General features: G+C 35.0%; 1 protein-coding gene across 4 annotated transcripts in view; it reads right to left on the bottom strand.

The window, feature by feature from the left end:
* ATF2 (activating transcription factor 2) overlaps nucleotides 1-24,600 on the bottom strand; it is an 82,328-nt gene that overhangs the window by 38,860 nt on the left and 18,868 nt on the right. For 3 of the 4 annotated variants that reach the window (XM_039250129.1, XM_039250127.1, XM_039250130.1), the window contains 5 exons: nucleotides 12,947-13,021; nucleotides 11,276-11,345; nucleotides 5,460-5,556; nucleotides 2,349-2,467; nucleotides 2,094-2,222 (listed from right to left, as the gene is read on the bottom strand). In XM_039250129.1, the coding sequence (XP_039106060.1) occupies nucleotides 2,094-2,222; nucleotides 2,349-2,467; nucleotides 5,460-5,556; nucleotides 11,276-11,345; nucleotides 12,947-12,978 (447 nt within the window). In that variant the 5' untranslated portion in view covers nucleotides 12,979-13,021. Of the gene's footprint in view, nucleotides 1-2,093; nucleotides 2,223-2,348; nucleotides 2,468-5,459; nucleotides 5,557-11,275; nucleotides 11,346-12,946; nucleotides 13,022-24,600 lie in introns of those variants that run through there. The other variant, XM_039250131.1, reaches the window with a different exon arrangement.

The following is a 24,600-nucleotide window of genomic DNA, read 5'->3' as shown; positions in this document are numbered from 1 at the left end:
ACTTTTAAATACAGAGAAAACTCAGGGTTGCTGAAAGGGATGGACTAAATGGGTAATACGCAAGAAAGGAGGGCACCTGTTGGGATGAGCACTGCATGTTATATGTAAGTGATGAATCAGTAAGATTCTACTCTTGAAACCATTACTACACTACATTTAATAGGATTTAACTAGGACTTAATTTAAAAAATTAAAAAAATATATTTTTAGTGTTTATTTTTGAGAGAAAGACAGAGCACAAGTAGGAGAGGGACAGAGAGGGAGACCGGAATCTGAAGCGGGCTCCACGTTCTGAGCTGTCAGCATAGAAGCCGAAGCAGGGCTTGAACCCATGAACTGCAAGATCATGACCTGAGCTGAAGTTGGACGCTTAACCAACTAAGCTACCCAGCTGCCCCTGATTTAAAATTTTTTTTAAGTGAAAAAAAAAAAATTATGATTTTGGAAATATTCTACTGATATGGGAAAATGTTCATTAATGTTGAATGTCGAATGCACGATATAAAAGTAAACTAGGATCGGGGTGCCTGGTTGCCTCAGTTGGTGGAGTATGCTACTCTCAATCTTGGGTTGTGAGTTCAAGCCCCAAGACAGGTGGGCAGTTTACTTAAAAAAAAAGTTTTTTTTTTTAAATTAAAAACTCAACTAGGATCTTTCTTCAAATTTTTCTTTGTATCCATCTATCCTTCTAATGAGCTATTCACTTATGCAGTGTATTTGTATAAATGCATGCATATATCTAGGAAAAATGTTTCAGAATATTGGTAATTTTTATCAATTATGGGTTAATGGGCAATTTTGGTTTTTTTCCTCATTTTTCTGTATTCTTAAAGTTTTTATAAGGAGACTCACTTTTATAATTAGGAAATGAGGAAAACCCCCCACAAAACATCTAAGGGACAAAGCCATGTCATCTTCTGCCAAGACAGAAGTCTATTAATTCATCTGTGGTTTTAGAATAAAATAATCTATGCAGAAACATTGTCATTGCTTCTTCATTGTGCCACATATAGCACCCATGTGTTCATTATACGTACTTATGAAAAAAAGCAATCAAATACCCACAATAATGGTTATTCAACACATACTATAGCCCAGAGGGTCTCAAATTACCAAAGTATTCAAGATCCAGGAATAAGGCCCTAAATTGTCTACACAAGGCCTGTACTAAGACAGTATCATCATCATCATCTTAGTTGGCAGTACCGAAGACCCAGTGCTGAGAATGAGTATTCCTTTAGCCCTTAAAAAGCCTAAATAACCTTGGACCAAGCAATTTTTAGTTGTAAAGATAAAGCTGTCACTATATATGAGTAGTAAAGAACAGGGGCACCTGGGTGGCTCAGTCGGTTAAGTGTCCAACTTCAGCTCAGTTCATGATTTCACAGGTGGACAGTTTGAGCCCCGAGTCGGGCTCTCAGAGCCTGGAGTCTGCTTCAGACTCTGTCTCTCTCTGTTCCTCCCCCACTAGTACTCTGTCTCTCTCTCTCAAAATAAAATTAAAAAAAAAAAGTAGCAAAGATGGGGCGCCTGGGTGGCTCAGTCAGTTGGGCATCTGACTTCGGCTCAAAACATGATCTCACAGTTCGTGGGTTTGGACCTTGCACTGGGCTCTGTGCTGACAGCTAGCTCAGAGCCTGGAGCCTGCTTCAGATTCTGTGTCTTCCTCTCTCTCTGACCCTCCCCTGCTCACGCTGTCTCTATCTCTCTCTCAAAAAAATAAGTTAAAACATTAAAAATTTAAGAAGGTAAATAAAATTTTAAAAAGTAGCAAAGAATAAAATAGCAAAACCCAGGAAAATTAAGTTTTTATAAATTTATGTAGCCTTTGAAACATAAGTTTTATCTACAGTGACTATTCTCCCCTATAATTTTTGTGTAATAAAAAGCCAATTATCTATAAAGGTGATGTCGTCTTTCCCTGAAATTTCTGAGTATTCACAGCTTTCACATATAAGACTATTACAACCTGACACTCAATTATGTACAAATTATTACATTAACATTTTATGTAAATCCAATATTAAACTTTACTTGGGGTGCTATTTTTTTACACTACGTTTCTATTTTTACCAAAAATGCAAATTTCTAACCTTTTCATCACTGGTAGTAGATTCTGGGTGAGGTAAGGGACTATCTTGGTGAGTTGTTTCTACAACAGACGGCTCCTCAATTTTGCTTCTTATAATGGGTGTTGCAAGAGGGGATAAATCTAGAGGCATCTAAAATGTAAACGTGAAAGACAATGTTAGAAATTCAAAAATGCCAAATAATAAAGTAGGAAGTGTAAGCTATGATTACTGTTCTGTTAGAAGTACTCTTTTTTAATTTGATGTTTAACAACATACTTTTTTAATGTCGTCTTCTGAGGCTTTCTTGAATTCATTCTCAAATGGACTTGCCAACTCATTAAACAAACCCACTTCTTCACAGTTTTTCAAGAATCTTGTTGGTGTTGGGGTCTGATCTGAAATAAATGTCAAGAAGCAATCACATAGATTTAAATATCATGCAGGACCTTAAAATATAGCTAGTAAATTAACAAATTAGCAGGACTGGTTCAGTCAGCTGTTAATTCTCTCTTTGGAAAGACCTCTTCCTTTAAAGCAAATAAAATTTGGTTAAGTTTTTGTTGCAGTTCAAGGTATTTCCTTCAACTTCATAAACCATAAAAGTATGAAAAAAGTCCTTCTTCCTTAGACCAGACCTTCTCTGTGAGTAAAGTGACAAGCATCTTCTACTCAGAGATCAACTACTATTATTATTTAAGGCAGAATTTTAAAAATTTTACATTATTTAAAAAATTATGACTGTTTAAAATACATGCAGTTTGGGGAAAACTAGGACAAGAGCATGTATATTCACTCTAGCTTGGCCCTTCTACTAGTGTTCATAATCTATTATGAAAGCAAGCTTAAATAAACCAGAATTTTTAGGAGGAAGATAAAAATACTACAAGGAAGAAAAAAAGGTTAAAACAAGAGCCTTGAAACCAAACCAAACCAAACAAAAAACACAACCCTCATTACTATCTACTAAAGCCAATTTTCTATTTTAATGTATTTTTCAAGTTTGGAACAAGAGGCCATTTAAGAGTTACCTATTTAAATAATGTTCTACTTAATTTCTAGGCAGCAGAGTAGTCAACTCTATTTTCTCATAACATGGAATATTTTAACTATCCTTGAGTATGTACTTAACGCTATGTACATTAACACATGTACTGGTTATAGAATAAATGCCAGTTAAGGTCCATACTGAATAAAAAATAGTACTTTTTACGGACTCTGACTATTTGGTCTCATTATTTTCCAGGTTATTTATTCATACTGACCAGAGTCGGTGGCACACTGACATTATATTCACATTCTATACATTTTAATTTACAGGTTGTATCAGGAATCTAGCCTAAATTAAATAAACATATAAGGATGACTCCTGGTTTAATATTTTGTAAAATTAAAATTCATGTATTTGTTAAATACTGTGTCCCCAGAATGGGCATTACTTACTGTTTCATCTTTGCCGCACATATATCTAGAGTACTAATATGCTTACTACATACAAATATACTCAACATTAAAAAGAACTACATGTCACACATATTAGATATAATGTAAGCCTATCTAAATGCTACTAGTATTACCTAAATTACTGAAGGGACTCTCTTTTGTCATCATTTTACCTATTAGTCTACAACATACATACCCACTAACCCTCAAAAGACTTCTATAATTTATTACAGTTAAGGGCTCAGAGTACTTGTATCAGCTTAAGTCCATTATAGCTGAATTAGTAAACTGAATATAAATTTGACTCTTCTATTCACATCCAAAAGGTTTGTCTATCTCAGCTCAACAGAAGGCTCCTAATTTGTGTTAAAGGGAGAGAAAAGGCTTAAAAATAACCATGTTTTATGCATATGTGTTGTTAGTGATTACTGGAATGATGAAGCCCGAGAAAAGAAACAATAATACAGGCACAACTGTTTAAACATGCATGGCTTATGGCTACTAACCATCAAATATATACCACACACATCATGCATTATATAGTTATGCTAAACTATTTACTTCAACATGTTAGTAAAAAAATGGTCAAGTGATATGTTTGAATGTGTTCTATTTTTCTACTGTAATAAAGGTAAAGCAATAGGAAATTTCTAAAAACCAATCTCAATACATTTTTAAGTTGAAAAGTTACAGACACTGCTCTGGGACAGTAAGTTTCAGACAAGCAAAGACCTTCATGCCTAGGAGAGTGAACTGTCCAGGTTGTTGTTTCTTTGACTGCTTTGTTTTGTTCTAGCTCTTTAGATCTGATGTATACCATTTTAAAGAAATGTATACCTCACCCTTCTCTGCCTCCTCCTTTTATGGAATTAAAGAACGCCGAATATTCTCTTTCATTTTTCCTAGTTTTTGGCAAATTATTTTTTGTAACCTCAAATGTTTTCAGTACGAAAATTATGATACTGAAAGTACAGGAATAATCATCTGCCTCATCTCTCCAGAGCACTGCATATGACAATTTCTATGCTGGGTATTAATTTCAAAGTATTAGTAATATTGAGATTTCAGGGTTAATTCCAGACTTACAAGCAGTATAACCCAAACTTTAGAAAAGAATAAGTTAGGGGTGATTTTGAATACTTACAACTTGTGGTTATGACACAAAAGGGTCTGAATTTATATAAACATATTAAGGTTTATATGAAACTTTGTTTTCTTATCATGATACTTATAAAATATGGAAAATGCAGTAAAACTATGTATATTATGTGTGTGTCCATATACATAGATGTGTGTGTGTATATATTTCAATACTAAAAAAGGGGCAGCTAATACTGCATGAAAGGACATAAAACAATGCATGAATTTTCTCTTCACATATTTTGAAAAGATATTTCTCTGCTTATATAATACTGTATGTTCAGTTCATAGGCTCAAAACACAAGAAAAGCAAATACTGAATGTAGGCCCCTTTACTGAGAGTATTTTAGTAACACAGATGTTTTAGTCCCAAAAGAAATATAAACAAATTCTAGTGAGAAAGTCAGCTAATTGATCTTGCTCCAAGAGGAGGAGCTTGATCATTTCCTATCTTCCCACAGCATTGTAGACCAGGTGTAAAAAGCTAAAAGAAACATGGACTAAATATCACCTTAGTTCAATTATCAATTAAACGTAAACTTTGGAGATGCATAAAAATGCTCCTGGGGTTCTAATTAACTTCCACAAAACTGACATTGAAATCTACATTTGAAAACCACACAAAGTGACACGAATGGTCAGAAGGAAACATGGAAATGTAATGGGTAAAATACATGTTGCCAACATTTACTGTAAATGAAGTCATTGGAATATCACCAGACTACATTACTTACAGAGAATACACAAAAATTGTGCACATTCCAGGTGAAATATGTATATAAGCTATTAATAAAAGCATATACTAACCAGCCACAATGACACTGTCATTACGTGCTGGACCAAATTTCAGTGTCATCTCATGTTTATGTTTATGGACAGCCAAATGATCCTCGTTGGTAAAACGCTGTGGCAAAAAGTTTTAAAATATAGTTAAGATTTTCAATTTGATCAAATAAGTAAAATGATAAGGAAATTCATTTCCACAACATGTAAAACCACCATTAACAATGAAATAGTTTGTTAACTATAAAAGAATCTATTGTTAGTATAAACACAGAAGACTTCATAAGCAATACTGATGTATTACTAAGTCACAAAACTCATATGAGGCAAACTCCTAAAACCTGAGGCAAAGAAACTTCATATAAATTTCATTTGGATACTAAAAATAGATCACTATTGATTTTTTTTTGCTATATCACAGTAGAAATATACATTCCATGGTACAATGACTTCTGAAGAAAGTACTGTACTGACACAGACTTCAGGTTACTTACCACCTTTAAAATGAAAATTCTCTTATAAAAATATTATTCCTGGACAAATTAAGAAGTAAATCGAGTTCTTCATGTTACCACATTAAAAAAGAATGCTTTTGTTACAATCCAACAAAGAAACAGCAACCAATATAATAAGCTAGTTCATTTTCAAATAAAATTATAAGTTGTTCTGAGGGTTGTAGGTTATCGTTAAGCTGATTAAAATAAAATTATGACTGGACATCAACCTTTATGAAGATGCTCCTTATCAAGCAACAATTATAACTGAAAATAGGGAGCACTTATATTTTGTTATTTCAGAGTAATAATTATAAAATGCCACATTAAGAGATATAAACTCTCTGATCTACATCCTTATAAACAAGGATGTTAAAATTATATATATTTGAACTTAGTTCCCCTAAACATTCAAAATGGATTCTTTCTCTTGTAGAAATAAATATTACTCCTGAACAAATTAAGAAGTAAATCAGTTCTTTATGTTACCATATTAAAAAAAAAAAATGCTTCCTGTAATTCAGCAAAGAAATAGCAATAAATATCACAACAAAGCAGTTCATTTTATAATCCAGCTCTTTGCCACTCAAGTGCTATCTTACTATTGCTTTATCATTATAAGAATTCCTCCCAAATTTGAAGGAAATAGTCATCTTTTGATAGACTGTTGAATAATCCCTCTTAGAAAATGAACATGTGTAGAATTTACTGGCATTATTTAATTACTTTACATTGGAGTTTTAAATGTATATGTATTACATTCCACACTAAAAGTACCTTAAAGCAAGATTCACTTTATGTCCAAACAATTAACAATGTAGTTTCTCCCATGAAGGCAATAATTAAACATTTGTGAATAAATTCTTTTTCGTAGAGGTCATAATCAACAGATAAGAACATGGAATATAAGTTATCTCCTAGGAACTTACTCTACCAGTATCCCCTGTTTGTATTGGTTTGAGCACAAATATCCAAATCAAAGAGCAACTACATATAGAATTGCACAAATTGTACAAAACGTCAAAAATGGCACCAAGTTTAATCCTAAGTGGAAAGGAACAGTTAAAAGAACCCTAAAAACATTTAGGACCACGGAATATTAAAAGACCAGTAAAAGAAATATGAATTTACAAAGTTTCGTATATGATCTACAAATCAAATTTACCAAAATGCTATTTATTAAGAGATTTTTGGTCAGATGATATTCTTGATGTACATGGATAAAATACATTGAAACCAGTATCTGATATAGGTGAGTTGAACCTTAGCTATCACCTGAGATAATTTATTTCTCTTTAACTAGAAACATAAAAAAGGAACGTCAAAGGCCATCTTGTCAAAAGGCAGTTACCAGGAAAAGACAGATGTGGCTACAGAAAGACAGATGTATATCCATATATATGAATAAAATAAATTATTTTTTCAACAAATGCTTATAAAATAACTACATGCTAAGACAAAATTTTTGCAGAATCTATTTGAATTGTTTTCTGAACCAAATAAAAAAGTTTATTTTGAAAGTAAGTTTTGTAGAAAAATTATCTAGCAACAACATAATTCTTAATTTCTTTCTCCCAGGCAATTTAGAGTACAATTCCAATGCAAACTGTTATGCATGTACACAGTATTTTGTTAAACAAGACAGTGAGCATAAAGCTGAATAAACAATGGGAAAGGCAGTCAAGAAAGGATAAGATAACCATCTCTCTTAAAAAGCTGAAAGGAAGGGTAACCAGACAGATGGAAGGGAGATAAGCCAGTTACTTTTATAATGAATTTAAACTCTGATACCTGTGAAATCTGTGTTTCTAAGGCTTGAACACTTACCAGAATTAACTTCCTCGGAAGTCAGTCATTCTGCATTTAATTCACATCCATGATACAGATTATTATTTAACTAATTAAATAGGTACAACTAAGTTACAAAACCATCAGAACACTAGCTCATTTCACCACTTCTTTTACTAGTTGACGAAATCTACTCAACACCAGAAAGTTATACGCACATACTCACACGGAGACACCTCCACTGAAACTTTAGACTGAATAAAATCAAGCTTTATCTTCTTTGCAAAACACCTTATAACGTATAAATGTTCTACCAAAGAAATAATTTCCAATGAAAGCGTCACCAAAAGCAAAGCCATTACCAATAATTATCCATTTTAAATGAATCTTTCACTAAATTATCTATCTTACTTTGTCTCACCAAATTCAATGGAACATCACTTTAAAACAAATACAATAAACAGAACTCTTTCTGTGAAATACATAATAGTGGCATATAAAAACATTTTTAACAGCAAAAGTCAACAGTATTCTCTGCCCTGATTCCTACTGGTCTCTCTCCAAAATAACAATATCAACAAAATATGTTTTAAGAAATTTAAAATCTATTTGAAAATTTAAATTTAACTAAGTGCATTAAAGCTAAACTTCCAATTTGGAGTAATACCAATACTTAACGACAAAAAATAACTTACACTACAGTACCACCACCAAACTGGTGCTTCTAAAATCAATTCTTATTTTTGATTTCCTAGGAAATACGATTCACAAAAAATTCTAGGAAGTGTTTTTTTTTTACCTTTCTTGAATTTATAGAAAAATGAGTATCAAATATATCTCCAAAATATACACCCAATCAGTCTATTTCTCTATATTGTCCACTATTAGCACCTAGACAAAGCTACCATTATCTCTCACCTGACAGTTGTCAGTCTACTCCCCATTTCCACTCTTAGCTCAGTAATGGCTTTTCATTGCTCTGTGAATAAAGCCCAAATAATCTTATCACAGTCTACAAAGCCCTATAGGGTAGGACTCTTCTACCTTTTTTCTACTTTTTCTCTACTTCTTTTACCCTTATCCCCGTTGGTCAGTATATGCTCCAGCCCCAAGAGTCATCTTTCTGGTTTAAACATACCCAAACCCATTCCCTCTTTAGAACCTTTATATTTGCTGTTCCTTCAGCTTAAAACTCCTCCTCTAGGGTCTGCTCTCAATTTCACGGTTTAATTCCAATGTCACCTTATCAGAGATTCCCTGACAACCTATCTAAATAGCACCATCCCTGGTAACTCCTATTTTTTCCAGTTCAACATCATCAGATATCAGGTAAATTAAGATCGTAATGAGATGCCATTACACCCTCTTCAGAGTGACTAAACTTAAAAGACTATCCAAAACAATCTTGAAAAAGAGAACTAAACTGGTGAACTTCCCTTACCTAACTGGAAGCCTTACTATAAAGCTACAGTAATCCAGACTGTGGTACTAGCATAAAAGTTGATAAACTGATGAAAGGAACAGAGTAGACTGCTCAGAAATAGACCTACACTTACACAGTAATTTGATTTTCAACCAAGGAGCTGAAGCAAATTAATAGAGAAAGGAAAACCTTGTCAACAATGATGCTGAAAAATCACATAGAAAAAAAGTGAGCTTTAATTCCTACCTCACACCAGTATATACAAATACAAAAACTAATTCAAGATGAATGAACCTATATGAAAAAACAAGCTTTCAGAAAAAATAAAGAATACCCTTGTGACTTAAAGTTAGGCAAAGATTTCTTAGACAAGATTTCTTATGGAAAGCAATATCCATAGAAGAGAAAAAGCAATATCCATAGAAGAGAAAAAGTTAACACATTAGATGTCATTAAAATTAGAAAAGCTTGTTCAAAAGCTTTTATCATGAAAATTAAGATGCAAACCACAGACTTAGTAGAGAAACTATTTGACAATGGACTGGAATTTATTAGGATATGTAAAGGACTCCTACAAATCAAAAGAAAGACAACCAGACAGCTAAAGATTTGAAAAGAGAGGTCAAAAGAAATAATGCAAGTGGACAATAAACACATGAATAACTGCTCATCTTTTCTTTTTTATTTTTTTTACAAATAGTTTATTGTCAAATTAGTTTCTACATACTGCTCATCTTTTCATCAAAGAAATGCAAACTAAAACTACATGACAAAGAAATGAAAATGGCTAAAATTACAAGACTGACAGAACACCAAATGTTGGCAAAGATATGGCACAACCAGACCTCTTATACACTCTTGGCAAGAATGTAAAGTGGTGCATTCATTTTGGAAAACAGTTTGGCAATTTCTTAAAAAAGTAAATATATTATCTATTATATGATCTCACCACTACATTCCTACGCATTTACCCAAGAGAAAAGAAAGCATACGTCCATATAAAAAGACTTGTACACATTTACACCAGCTTTATTTGTAATAAGTAAAATCTGGAAATAAACCAATGTCCACAATTTTACAATAATGAAATATTATTCATCAATGAAAAGTAATTAACTACTGATGACATAACATGGGAAATCACAAGTTAATTATGTGGAACAAAAGAAGCCATACAAAAGTACATACTGTATAACTCTATATAAAATTCTAGAAAATGCAACCTAATCTATAGGGATATAAGACAGAATAGTGGTTTACAACGGTAGGAGGGATAACAAATGGAGGGATCACAAATGGGCACGAAGAAACTTTTGGTGTGATGAGTATGTTCACTATCTTAATTATGGTGATGGTTTTATGAGCATATACAGGTTAAAACATAAAATTGTACATTATATGTGCAGTTTATTGTATGTCAATTATGCCTCAATTTAAAATATCAACTAATGAAAACAAGTAATAACCAATGAAGCAAAAATGCTTATTTATGATTTATAGTTTGTATAGTTAAGTACTAGGTAATTTGACTACACATTAAAGTTATCCTTTTACTGGTGTCTATAGTTACTTAAAGTTAGAATTATTATAACAGCAATAAATTAATAATGTAATAGCCTGTTAAAAACACTGAAATATTATTTTTTGATACAATACTGAAAGATTTTTCTGAAAATGCTCTCATACATGCTCTGTAGTGAAAATGTTAGACTTAAGTACATTAAGAACATTAATGCATTAGTGATACTGTCAGAGGTAAATATTAGTTTTATGAGTTCAGCAGGTAAAATAATTTTCAAGCAAGCTAATGTATATTTGATTTCCAATTAAGCAATTTACAATGATTTTCAACCTATAATGGTCAAATGAAAATACTTTTAAACCCTGAATTTTATCTAGGTATCTACCTTTTCATTATAGGACTTTTAACATTTTTCCCCCCATATTAGATTGTGTATTTTAAAATTCAAATATGCTATTGAAGAATTTCTTCCCAAAATTTTTCTAGTTTATTTTCATTCTAACTCCAAAATTTTACAAAAAATTGTAGGAGAATCCTCTTCACAACAGAAACTGTCATCAGTGTTTTAATAAATGTGAATATACAAAATGATTTAAAGTAATTTATATATTACCTGGCCACATCCAGGGGCAGTGCATAGAAAGGGTTTGTCATCACTCATATTCCACAGGTCCTTGTATTGCCTATAATAAAACATTAAGAAAGGACTTAACATTTTACAGTACAGATTTTTAAACAAAGAATAATCTAAAATTTAATATCATGATTTTCACTAAACTTATTACCTTTTCTATTTCAATATGAATATAAACACTTTTACTGATATTTTAGCTCTATTTCCCTTTCATCTTCTTTAATTTTTTGTTAAAGTTTATTTATTTTTGAGAGACAGAGAAAGAGCAGCAGGGGAGCTGCAGAGAGGGAGAAAGAGAATCCCAAGTAGTCAGGTCTGTCAGCACAGAGCTCGCCTTCGTGAGATCACGACCTGAGCCGAAATCAGAAATCAAGAGTTGGGAACACTTAACTGATTGAGCCACCCAGGTGCCTCCCTTCCATTTTCTTATAATGAGTAAACAAATACAAGTCGCATGCAGATTTTACATTACAAACGGAAAAAGTGAGGAACCTGGGTCTGTCAGGCTAAACTTTTCCTGTTCAACAGTTTAGGTGAAGAATGAATGAAACAATTAGAAAATCACCACTTTAATCCCCAATGAAATAATGAATCTAAACCAGATCAGCAATGTCTGATAAAACCATTAGGGAAAAAGGTGACAGGAAACAGGTCAATCTTAAATTAATATCACCAAGAGTGGGACAATTAGACATTATGCACAAGATGTATTCCAGGGTGGCGGGATGTGTGTGTTGGGGGACAGTGCGGGTGTCAAACCTGAACCTAATCGAACATCTCTAGATCCATCTCTAGATCCAGCTACAGGAAATTTAGGAGGTAGAAAAACCTATCAAAACAATCTAGAAGCAGCCAGCCAAACTTGACAGGCCAAAGCCCTAGTCACTCAAACAAAGAAGTATCAAGGAGTACAAAAGAAGAGAGGAGGTAGGCAGGAACTGGTATAAATTAGAGATTAAACATACTAACTACATGTAAATCCTCTTCTGGATCCTAATTTGAACAAAGTAACTATAAAAATTTTTTGAGTCATGATTATTTTCCTATTTTTGATTTAGACTTAAAGTTTCCAATCATTCCTTCTATTAACTTGTGGGTTTTTTGTTTTGGCTTTCTTTTTTTCTTTTCTTTTTCTCAACTAAAAATCTAGTAACATTGTTCCTTCCTCAACATTAGCTTGTTAACCCTTCAAAGCAATGTTTCCCAAAGCATTTTCAACAGGGATGACAAGAGCTACTGTAGAAAATGGTATGTAATCAAACAAATCTGTGAAATGCTGGAGGATTTTTTTTAGGACTTTTCAAAGCCTTTAATATGTTCAAGTGAAATGACTAGAGGAGCACCTAGAATACGGCATTTTGCCACATCCATTTGCTATTTGAAATGCTTTTTCATAGAACATCTCATAGAACTAGTATTATCTGACACTGTAGAAACAGAATCCTAAAATACGTTTATATTTGTCATAATTATGTGTACTTAACGCTCTATTTGATACTTTAAAAATCGGAGTATCAGCTAAACTAATATACTGGATAAGTGTTTTCTTTTAAAAGAAAAAAACCTGAAATACTTATTTAGAAATAACTATGAAAAATTTTTAACCTAAAATATGAAAATGGCTAAAAACACTAAATACTGCATACATACCTGGCAGAATTCACATGTAACTTGAATTTCATAAGTTGAACAACTTATCACGTCCTCTTTTTCATGGCAAAGATACTGAAAAACAAAATAGGTTTCACACTGTTAAAAATAGTTTTGAAACACTGCTCGAAATATGGTAGAAAATAAAGACCTGAATAATTACACTCTTTGTAATACTCTAACCCCCAAAGCTTGTCACTATTAAGAATCTTTATAGTAGGTAAGAGTAGTGCTCCTACAATATGAACACCTATATAAATGCCTTAAACATAGGATTTATATATCCAACTCCACCATAGAGGATAAAAGGAGAAAAAACATTTAATTCAGCCCTTAGGGCTATAGTTGAAAGGCAGCTATTAAAAAAGTAAAAATCCTACTTTGGGGAGTCTGATGAGAAAGAGGAGATCTAGGATTTCAGAATATCTATTTGGAATTGTTGTTAAAATATAGTCAGAAGTGATTAAGTTCTCAGCTCAATTGATCCAATCTATTTGTCCCATAATATCGTTGATTTATATAAGCATCTCTTTCACAACTTTATATCTTATTTAATTGATATTAGTTTGAGAACAAGTACAACATGTTGGAACTATCCAGGTCAACGGCCCATTTTAAAACCTCTGTTAGGGGCGCCTGATGGGCTCAGTCAAGAGAGCATGGGACTCTTGAATTGTAGTTATAAAATTGAGTCCCATGCTGGGTGCGGAGATTACTTAAAAAGATAAAGAGGGGAGCCTGGGTGGGTCAGCTGGTTAAGCGTCAGACTTCAACTCAGGTCATGATATCATGGTTCATGAGTTTGAATTCCACACTGGGCTCTATGCTGACAGCTCAGAGCCTGGAGCCTGATTTGGATTCTGCACCTCCCTCTCTCTGCTCTCCCCAGCTCGCTCACTCTCTCAAAAATAAACATTAAAAAAAAAAAAACTAAAACAAACAAACAAACAAACCCAAACTCTGCTAATACTTCATCTTACAATCACTGAAACCCATCCGGTGGTGAACAAAGTAAATATATGCTTATTTTTTTTTAAGTTTATTTATTTATTTTGAGAGAAAGAGCAAGCGCTTGCACTCGAGTGGGGGAGGAGCAGAGAGAAAGGGAGAGTGAGAATCTCAAGCAGGCTCTGCACTCTCAGCACAAAGCCTGATACAGGCCTCAATCTCAAAAACGAGATTCATGACCTGAGTTGAAATCAAGAGTAGGAAGCTTAACAGACAGAACCACTCAGCCCCCGCCCCCGCCCCGCCGCCGAGTGACTATACACCTATCCAAATAAAACAATGATGCACAGAGAAATACTTTTTTCCTAATTTTGGCTTATAAATGTGATATCAAGAATGTCTTACTCAGAAAAACTGGATAATTCCTGTGGGGAAATGTATAAATAGCTACAGTTCTGAGTCTTGGACTCAAGGGTGATCTGGTGTAGGAGATAGAAGAAAGTTTTTTCCCTGGTTTCCAGGCAAAACTTGTATCTGGTAGGGTTCTGTTCCTCTATTCACATCCAACTTTACCATGCTGTCTGTGAGAAGAGGGAAAAGAACACTAGAATAATCTAAAGGAAATCTGTAACAGTTCTGCTTCTCTCATTACCAGCAGAATGTGACCTGAATGAAGGCAAGGAACTTATCTTCAGTTTAACTACCTAAAACAGTGCCTATCTCACAGTAGCATTACTCATTAAATACTAAGGAATGAGTAAACAGCCATATGATGTGAACACGTTTTGTCTACTTTACCTCAAAAAATTCTTCTAAAACTAGTTTTGCTATGAGAAATCAAAGCAATATTTAAATTCAGTTAAGTTCAAGAAACATTTAAATACCAAACACCTGTCAAGACACAAAGATGAAAAAACAGTCCCTGTGCTTTTAGAAAAGTTTTTAGAAACTTTCAGTCTAGCAGAAAAAAAAGGAATACAGAAATGTAATTGTAATTCCTTTGGTAAGAACAAGAGTTAAAATACTATGAGAATATACAGGGACTGCAAGGACAAATCTGACAATTCTAGAAAGGCTTTCTGAGAGAATTAGCCTGTGGTACCCTTCTCTCTCATCTCTTCTACTCCTGCACCAGGACAACTGCCCCCTTCCTGTACAAAATAAGTTCCTTACCTAAATATCAGCCTACTTCCTAACCAAACTATAAAAATTCCCATTCCTTACCACTATTTCCTAAAACCCAGCTGAGGTAGTTGTAAATACAACAGTTGAAGCACCCTGAGACATATATGATGATATTTGCTCTGGGAGGTTTAAAAGCTATCTCTTCCTTACACTGAATCTAAAGCCTTTAAATCTGGCCTTATCTCTCTTTTACAGCAAGGTTGGAAATATGCTCATAGGGAAAGGAGGTTTTGTTCAACTATAAATTGTTGGGATTTCAGGGCGCCTGGGTGGCTTAGTCGGTTAAGCGTCCGACTTTCGCTTAGGTCATGATCTCGCGGTTCATCGGTTCGAGCCCCGCATCGGGCTCTGTGCTGACTGCCAGCTCAGAGCCTGGAGTCTGTTTCAGTCTGTGACTCCCTCTCTCTCTGACCCTCCCCTGCTCACGCTGTCTCTCTCTCTCTCTCTCTCCTAGAAATAAATAAAACATTAAAAAAAATTTTTTTTTAATTGTTGGGATTTCACTGACTACAGAGAACTGTTAATATACCACACCGCTCTCTGGCAAACATCCAAATACGCTGGTAGGAGAATTATGTCACGAAGACAACACCAGAGGGTTGTAAGCAAAATTTAAAAGATGTTCTTTGGTTACTCTACTCTCACTCTCAACTCTTATCGTAATAGTTCTTTAATCTTCCTTGCCCTCAAGATCTCATGCCACTGGAGTTTCCTCTTTTCTTTCAATCAACAAATATTTGAGCATCCACTTTTGGCTTGGCACTCAACTAGATGCTAGGGATGTAGTGGGGAACTGAGATAGGTACTTGCCCTCAAGAAGCTTCCAGGATAGTGAGGAAGTTTACATCACCTAATCTAGCATGCACCTTAGAATTCTTTCCAGGTTTCTAAGACAATTCCACATGTAAACATGTATGTGTTCCCTAAAATATACTTTGCTACTTCTTTGCTATAAGGCATTTTATTTTAGAACCTCAAACTTCTTTGGGGAGGGGGGAGAGGCATATCACCTGTGAGCAGGAGAGGGGTAGACTAGACAGAACATGGTGTTGTCAGCACAGAGCCTGATCTTACGAGTAGTGAGATCATGACATGTGCCAAAATCAAGAATCAGATGCATAACCAACTGAGCCACCCAGGCACCCCACAGAAGCTCAACCTTCAAGGTATTCTTTGAATGTTAGTATACTTTGAATTTTGTTTGTCACAACATAGCCAGAGCAATTTCCAGTATTAGATATCCCACATAAATAATCAGTATTACAGAATTCTGAAAAACCTTTTGCTTTAAAGTCTGGGGGCACCTGGATGGCTCAGTCAGTTAAGCGTCTGACTTTGGCTCAGGTCATGATCTCACAGTTCATGGATTCGAGCTCCGCATTGTGCTGAAAGCTAAGACCTTGGAGCCTATTTCAGATTCTGTGTCTCCCTCTCTCTGCCCCTCCTCCACTTGTGCTGTCTCAAAAATAAATAAAACAAAAAAAAATTTTTTTTAAATAAAGCAGAAGTCTAGAGTTCAGAAGAAGACCACTGTTATTTCCTGATAATATGAACTAAATTACACCTAGTAAACTAAGATATAGTAAGGAACTTTAAATTTGCTCCCATAAAAATAAAGAAGCGCAAAAAAAAAAAAAAAAAGTCACCCAAAAGACCACCATTAGGGACAGCTACTATTCAACATTCCAGAGTACATATTCCAGTCTTATCAATGTATGGAGATATATGGCTTTATAAACTGTGAAAACAGTGTTATAACTTTCTTTAAATAGCAATCATCTAAGTCGTGCTATATCATTAAATAGTAATATCCTTAAATATTAGATATCATTTTTAATGGCTGTATAGTATTCCACCATGTGGTTAAAATATATTTATAATTCATTTTTTTTTTATTCGTGGATTTTTAAAATCATCAACAAATATCTTTGGCGGCAAATCTTTGTAGAGTATGTATAATAATTTCCACAGGAAAAATTTCTAGAAAAGAAAGGAAATCACTACATCAAGGAGCCCAGCACTTCTGCCACGTTCTCCTCGGCCACTGTGAATACCCTGCGGTGGCCCTGAACAGCTCAGGCTGGATGCTGGAACTTCCACAGGACCACATGCAGGCAGCCTGCAAGGGTGCCCTGCTGGGAAGTGTTCAGCCGGAAGCAACCCCTTCCAGCAGCCCAGATCCTGTGCTTTGTTCTAAAGGCTGTAGAGAAAAAGTTTGCTGAGGAATGCACTTAAGTACAAAGTGATGAAATGAGGGCTTCTCAAGAAAACACTTTTCTTCAGCTAAATGGCTTTTAGGTATTTCAGATCTTTCTTGTGGCATGGTCCTATAACCCAAATTCTTCAGAAACTGATGAGTTTCTACTCAGATAAGGAAACTGGGTGAAGGAGTAAACTTTAAACAACAATGGCCTGATTCTTTTCGTAAAGTGCTTTTTATATTTAACATAAAAAAATTATGTTACCACCAAATAATCTCTCTCCTAAGTGAATTACTAGTGTTGCTATGCCTGAAATATTATGTTTGTTTTACTTACTGGATGTTTCTTAAAATTTGGGGAAGAAAAACATTTTTGTTTGTTAAAGAACTGGGGGCACCTGAGTGGCTCAGTCGGTTAAGCGTCCAACTCTTGGTATCGGCTCAGGTCATTATCTCACAGTTCATGGGATGAAGCCCAGTGTCAGGCTCTGTGCTGACACTGTAGAATCTGCTTGAGATTCTGTCTCTCCCTCTCCTTCAGCTCCTCCCCTATTCTCTCTCTCCCAGAGCCCGATGCGGGACTCAAACCCACGAACCGAGAAGTCATGACCTAAGCGGGAGTCGGATGCTTAATCGACTGAGCCACCCAACTGCCCCTCAAAATAAATAAACTTAAAAACAACTGAGTATTTGAAATTTGTTGTTTCTGAGATTTTTAGACCATAACAAAACTTGTTCTTTTCTCATGAATTTAGTTTCTAAATGAAGAAAAGAATAAAACTGGGGAGGAATAGACTTTATTAATCAAATGATGTCTTGATTTTTCTAAATGAGAAGATTGTTTTATTTGTAACACTGAACATGGGAGCCGTTTCTTAGCAAACTTGTTTGGAAAGATTCATGATGTATTATGCATCAGATGGCCCTATCCTGGGTACGAAGAAGACTGGATCTTTGTCTTAAATTCCTCTACTTTATAGGTGTGGTTGTCCTTAAAAAATATACTACATTATTTCATGTCTTTAAAAAATGTTTAAAGGTGATCTCAGAACACTGGAAATAATTTTTTAAAATAATGTGAAAATACTACAACCTAAATGAATTCTTAATGTCATAAGTGTTTTTGCTTTAATGATGTGCCTTTGATTTAATTTGGGACATTTTTAAAAGGTTACTCTGTAATCATCTTTGAGGAGCTTGGAAATAAAGTTTCTGCTTCATTAAAAAAAAACAATAAAAACAAAGAAAAAATAAAAAATTACTATATCAAGTGAAGGCATATTTGTAAGACTTGATTTACACTGTTAACTGCTCTCCAATGTATAGTACTGATTTCTACTTTACCAGCAGTATACATAAAGACCTCATTTCTTCACACTCATACCAAAGGTGAATTGTACTTTTTAACATTTTTGTCAGATTAGTGGAACAAAACCCTAATTATAATGTTGCATATTTTGACACACTCACGTTAAACTTTTCACATGTATAATCATTTGTAGTTCTGTGAAATGCTTCCATTGCCCATTCTTTAAAAAATAGAATCTCAGTCCAAAATTCTCTTGACTATAGATCATAGGCTTTCTATTTTTATTGAAAAAAAAAATTTTTTTTTAATTTCAGGAGTAGATTCTTTAATGGCCCTTACCCTTTAGCCCATCCCCCTCCAGTAATCCTGTTTGTTCTCCATATTTAAGAGTCTCTTATGTTTTTGTCTTCCTCCCTGCTTTTATATTTTTGCTTCCCTTCCCTTATGTTCATCTGTTTTGTATCTTAAAGTCCTCATATGAGTGAAGTCATTCATATTTGTCTTTCTCTAATTTCACTCAGCATGATACCCTCTAGTTCCATCCATATAGTTGCGAATGGCAAGATTTCATTCTTTTTGATTGCTGTGTAACACTCCATTGTATATATGTACCACGTCTTCTTCATCAATTCATCCATCAATGGACATTTGGGCTCTTTCCATACTCTTGCTATTGTTGATAGTGCTGCTATAAACACTGGGGTGCATGTGCCCCTTCAAAATAGCACACTTGTATGACTTGGATAAATACCTAGTAGTGCGATTGCTGGGTCATAGGGTAGTTCTATTTTTAATTTTTGAGGTACCTCCATACTGTTTTCCAGACTGGCTGCACCAGTTTGCATTCCCACCAGCAGTGCAAAAGAGATCCTCTTTCTCCGCATCCTTGTCAACATCTGCTGTTGCCTGAGTTGTTAATGTTAGCCATTTTGACAGGTGTGAGGTGGTATCTCATTATGGTTTTGACTTATATTCCAGTGATGATGAGTGATGTTGAGCATTTTTTCATGTGTTGGTTGGCCATCTGGATGTCTTCTTGGAGAAGTGCCTCTTCATGTCTTTTGCCCATTTCTTCACTGGATTATTTGTTTTTGGGGTATTGAGTTTCGTGAGTTCTTTACAGATGTTGGATACAAACCCTTTATCTGATATGCCATCTGCGAATATCTTCTCCCATTCCATCAGTTGCCTTTTAGTTTTGATAATTGTTTCCTTTGCCGTACCGAAGCTTTTTATCTTGATGAGGTCCCAATAGTTCATTTTTACTCTTCTTTCTCTTGCCTCTAGAGATGTGCTGAGTAAGAAGTTGCTATGGCAAAGGTCAAAGAGGTTTTTTGCCTGCTTTCTCCTGGAGGATTTTGATGGCTGTCTTACATTAAGATCTTTTCCTCCATTCTTTTTTTTTAAAAAAAGGTTTATTTTTGAGAGAGAGCAAGAGAGCGTGAGTAGGGGAGGGACAGTGAGAGACAGAGAGGGAGACACAGAATCTGAACCAAGCTCCAGGCTCTGAGCTGTCACAGCAGAGCCTGACATGGGGCTCGAACTCATGAACTGTGAGATCATGATCTGAGCTAAAGTCAAATGCCTGGCTGACTGAGTCAACCAGGTGCCCCTGGTGTTTCATCCATTCTGAGTTTTTTTTTTTTTTTTTAATCAAATTTTTTTTTTAATTTTTTTTTTTTTTTTTTTTTTTTTTTAATCAAATTTTTTTTTTAATTTTTTTTTAATGTTTTATTTATTTCTAGGAGAGAGAGAGAGAGAGAGACAGCGTGAGCAGAGGAGGGTCAGAGAGAGAGGGAGTCATAGACTGAAACAGGCTCCAGGCTCTGAGCTGGCAGTCAGCACAGAGCCCGACGCGGGGCTCGAACCCACAAACCGCGAGATCATGACCTGAGCAAAAGTCGGACGCTTAACCGACTAAGCCACCCAGGCGCCCCCTGAGTTTATTTTTGTGTATGGTGTGAGAAAGTGGTCCAGGTTCATTTTTCTGCATGTCACTGTCCAATTTTCCCAACACCACTTGCTGAAGAGATGTTTTTATTCCACCGAATATTCTTTCCTGCTTTGTCAAGATTAGTTGGCCATACATCTGTGGGTCCATTTCTGGGTTCTCTATTCTGTTCCATTGACCTGAGTGTCTGTTCTTGTGCCAGTACCATATGTCTTGATGATTACAGCTTTGTAATATAGCTTGAAGACCGGGAATGTGATGCCTCCAGCTTTGGTTTTCTTTTTCCAGATTGCTTTGGCTATTCGGGGTCTTTTCTGGTTTCATACAAATCTATATAGGAGTGTTTGTTCTAGCTCTGTGAAGAACACTGGTGTTATTTTGATAGGGATTGCATTGAATATGTAGATTGCTTTGGGTTAAGCTTTCTTATCATACACATTTCTGATCACATACTTACGGTATTCCTGATCTAGTCCTAACTACCTAACCTACAAATGAGGTCCCAAAGGGTGAAATGACTTACTTCTAGGTAAAAAATGGAACAAGGACATTTTTAATGATAGTCTGTACCTGCCAGCTGGTATGGTTTGCTATACTATGTTTATTGACTGTTACGCTTTGCTATTATATGCCTACTAACCATCTAAAAATTTTATGTAAACCATCTTTTATTGTATAGAAAGACTTTTTTAGGACTTCTAGAATTAGTCAACAGACCTATTATCAAATAAAATCACATATGAGATGCCAATAGAAAATAGTATAGAAGAACACTTCCAGGAACGATGAATAGAAGAATATGGGAGAAGTTAACTACCAAACATTTCTTACAACTAAAATTAATATAAAAGCCAAGCCTCCAGAAAAAACATATATATGAGTGTCTTCATAAGAGGCAGCTTAGACAGACTATTAGGGAACAGACCAGTGCAAAGTGTCACAGCATGGGCAGAGTGAGAAAGCTGTCCATAAGAATGGAGGGTGGCTGGAGGGAAGTCTGAGGAGGCAAACACATGAGGTAAGGAATAGAGAAGGTAGGAGTCCAGCACAGGATACCAGGACCCAAGCTGAAGAACAGCTACTTGATGAGTAGGAGTGGGTGTGGTGGCAACAGGTGATTCATTATGCACAAACACAAGGAATGGCAGAATAAGTAGATATATCAAGGATGTAGTGGGTGAAAGTAAATTTACACTATAGGTAAAGGTAATTATAATAAAGAATGAATCTTGGTAATTGGATGAAATTTCGAGATAGTGAACTCTTGACTTTCAAAACAGATATAAAGGTACAGAAATATAGATGATAAGTATGTGTGTATATGTATATGCACATACGTTCATGTATTTCCTTAGCTGTGCCTAGTGAGGGGGGCCTGAAAACAAAGATACCCCCAAAACAATATACCCACTAGGCACCCAGATCTTGATGTCTAAGTACCATTCTCTATCAAAAGGAATCTGAGCTCTTTCAAGAACTGTCTCACTCCAGGTCTAGGGCAGGGCAAGTACAGGATGGCCCTTGAATATCTTGTGCAAGAAAATTAAGAAGGACTTATGAATGTGGCCAGAAAGCGGCTAAATCTGAAACAATTTGAGAATCAAAATCAATTGATATAAGAGAATCCCATTAATCCATATTGAAACAAAAGAATAAACTCAACATTTAATAAAACAGGACACTTCTATCCAAAGTATTTCCTGATAAAATATACCTTAATTGTAAAAACCTGGCAAATATCAACTTACTCAAATGATCCAAGTTAACAACATTAGAAATAAGAAAAATTGATATGTACTCCCAACAGGATGCAATGAGGACATAGCATCACTTCTAGGACAATCAAACCAAAGATACATAAACCTGTATCTAATCATGAAAAATATTACACAATCCCAAATTGAGGTAAACTCTTCAAAATAACTGGACTTTAATCATCTAAGGTGCCCAAATCACAAACTCAAGGAAACACTGAGGAAATATTTCAGATTAAAATAGACCAATGATATATAACAACTGCAAAGTGAATTCTGGAAAAACCTTTTGCTATAAAGGGCATTATTAGAACTGGGAGAACTTTTTTTTTGTTTTTGGAAGAGCACAAATGGGGGAGAGTGAGGGAAGATGGGCAGGGGGTGGACAAGGGGAGAGAGAATCCCAAGCAGGTTCCATGCTCAGCGTGAATGAAACCTGACGCGGGGCCTGAGCATACCTGAGCCAAAACCAAGAATCAGATGCTAAACCGACTGAGCTACCCAGGCACCCCACAACTGTCAAAACTTAAATGTCATATGCATATTAGATGTAGCAATATATCAATGCTAATTTCTTGACTTTAGGGGCTGTATTGTGGTTTTGTAGGAGAATGTCTTATTGTAGAAAATGAAGTATTTGGGGTAATGGGACATAATGGTAGCAACTTACTCTTAAAAGGTCCTGTACTAAAAAATTAAAAATGAAAAGACTTATAGAAGGTATTTATAATCATATGCATTATATAATTCACTACATAACTTATATAATTAGTATATAGTGTTTAGTAGTTATGAGAAAAACATTACAAAACAAGGATTCTCTAACAATTCTCAGCTCATTTCCGATTTATAACTTTCTTGTTATAGACATCAAAGAATAGAAAAATCACATCTGTAGGTTAAGAGCAAAGAGAATCCTATTATGATAGAACAATTACCCTGTACTTGAATAAAGTCTCAAGGAATGATGTTAATTATTTGTCTGTTTAGTTCCTTTTTTTTATGAAATGTGTTAAGCAAGGTAAGATGATCCTTTAGGCTATAAACATTCCCATGCCATTTGGAACTCTATCAAATAATGCAGCTAATAAAAAATACTTGCTTTTCTTACATCTCTATCAAGAACAAATTAAGAAACCAATTTACTTCACAGAAAACAGGGTGGGCAAATGAAGCTTTTAAAATGGGAGAGAGAGGAGGGGTGCCTGGGTGGCTCAGTTGGTTAAGCGTCCAACTTCGGCTGAGGTCATGATCTCACGGTTCATGGGTTCAAGCCCTGCATCGAGATCTGTGCTGACAGCTAGCTCAGAGCCTGGAGACTATTTCAGATTCTGTATCTCCCTCTCTCTTTGACCCTCCCCTGCTCACACTGTCTCTCTCTCTGTCTCAGAAATAAATAAGACATTAAAAAAAAATTTTTTTAAATGAAATGGGACAGAGGGGGTGCCTGGTTAGCTCAATGGGTGGAACATACAATTCTTGGTGTCAGGGTGGAGTTCCAGCCCCATGTTGGGTGTAGAGATTACTTAAAAATAAAATCTTAAAAAAAAAAAAAAAAAAAGGGAGGGAGCAAGTCAATTTCTGGTGACTAACTTAAAAAATCTCTACATTATTATTTTTTTATTTAAAATTTTTAAAGTTTTTTATTTGAGTGATCTCTACACCCTAGGTGGGGCTTGAACTCACAACCCTGAGATCAAGAGTCCGTGCTCTCCCGAATGAGCCAGCCAGGCATCCCAAAAATCTCTATATTCTAAAAGTGTTAATTTTACTGATCCTCTTTAGCTATAGAGCTATAAATTTTGTAATTTCTTACCTTCAAAGCATGTACTCAAGTTTCAAAGCAGATTTCTAAAATATGGATAATATAAATTTGTTACATACAATGTATGGCATTCTCAAGCATTTCTAATACAACAAATCTATTTTGTAAAATATATTTGGAAAACATTTCACTGCCTATTTTGTACCTTATACCATATTGAGAATAAGAGATACAGTCTTTGCCCTCAAAATCAGATTATATATCACATAATTCAGCAACGTAATAAAGACATACACAAGCACTATGGGAACATAGGGGATTAAGAAATATACTGGAGCTGGCCACCTCTCTTCAGCATGGCCATCTCTCCTCAGCACCCATGCTGCCCTCTTAGAGAGCCTGATTACCAGTGAAGGGCAATCTTATAATATCCATGACCTTGATATACTTGCCTCAGGTGAACCAGGGGTCACCTAAACGAGTTAAGCCACTCAGATTACCTAGTCAGGAAATTTGTAAAAAGGAAAAATCAGGCAAACAGA

The sequence above is a fragment of the Hyaena hyaena genome, unplaced genomic scaffold (assembly GCF_003009895.1).
Source record: "Hyaena hyaena isolate Hyena2069 unplaced genomic scaffold, ASM300989v1 scaffold_359, whole genome shotgun sequence".
Classification (NCBI taxonomy): domain Eukaryota; kingdom Metazoa; phylum Chordata; class Mammalia; order Carnivora; family Hyaenidae; genus Hyaena; species Hyaena hyaena.
The sequence above is the reverse complement of the archived record's forward strand: the minus strand, read 5'-3'. Positions and strand labels throughout refer to the sequence as shown.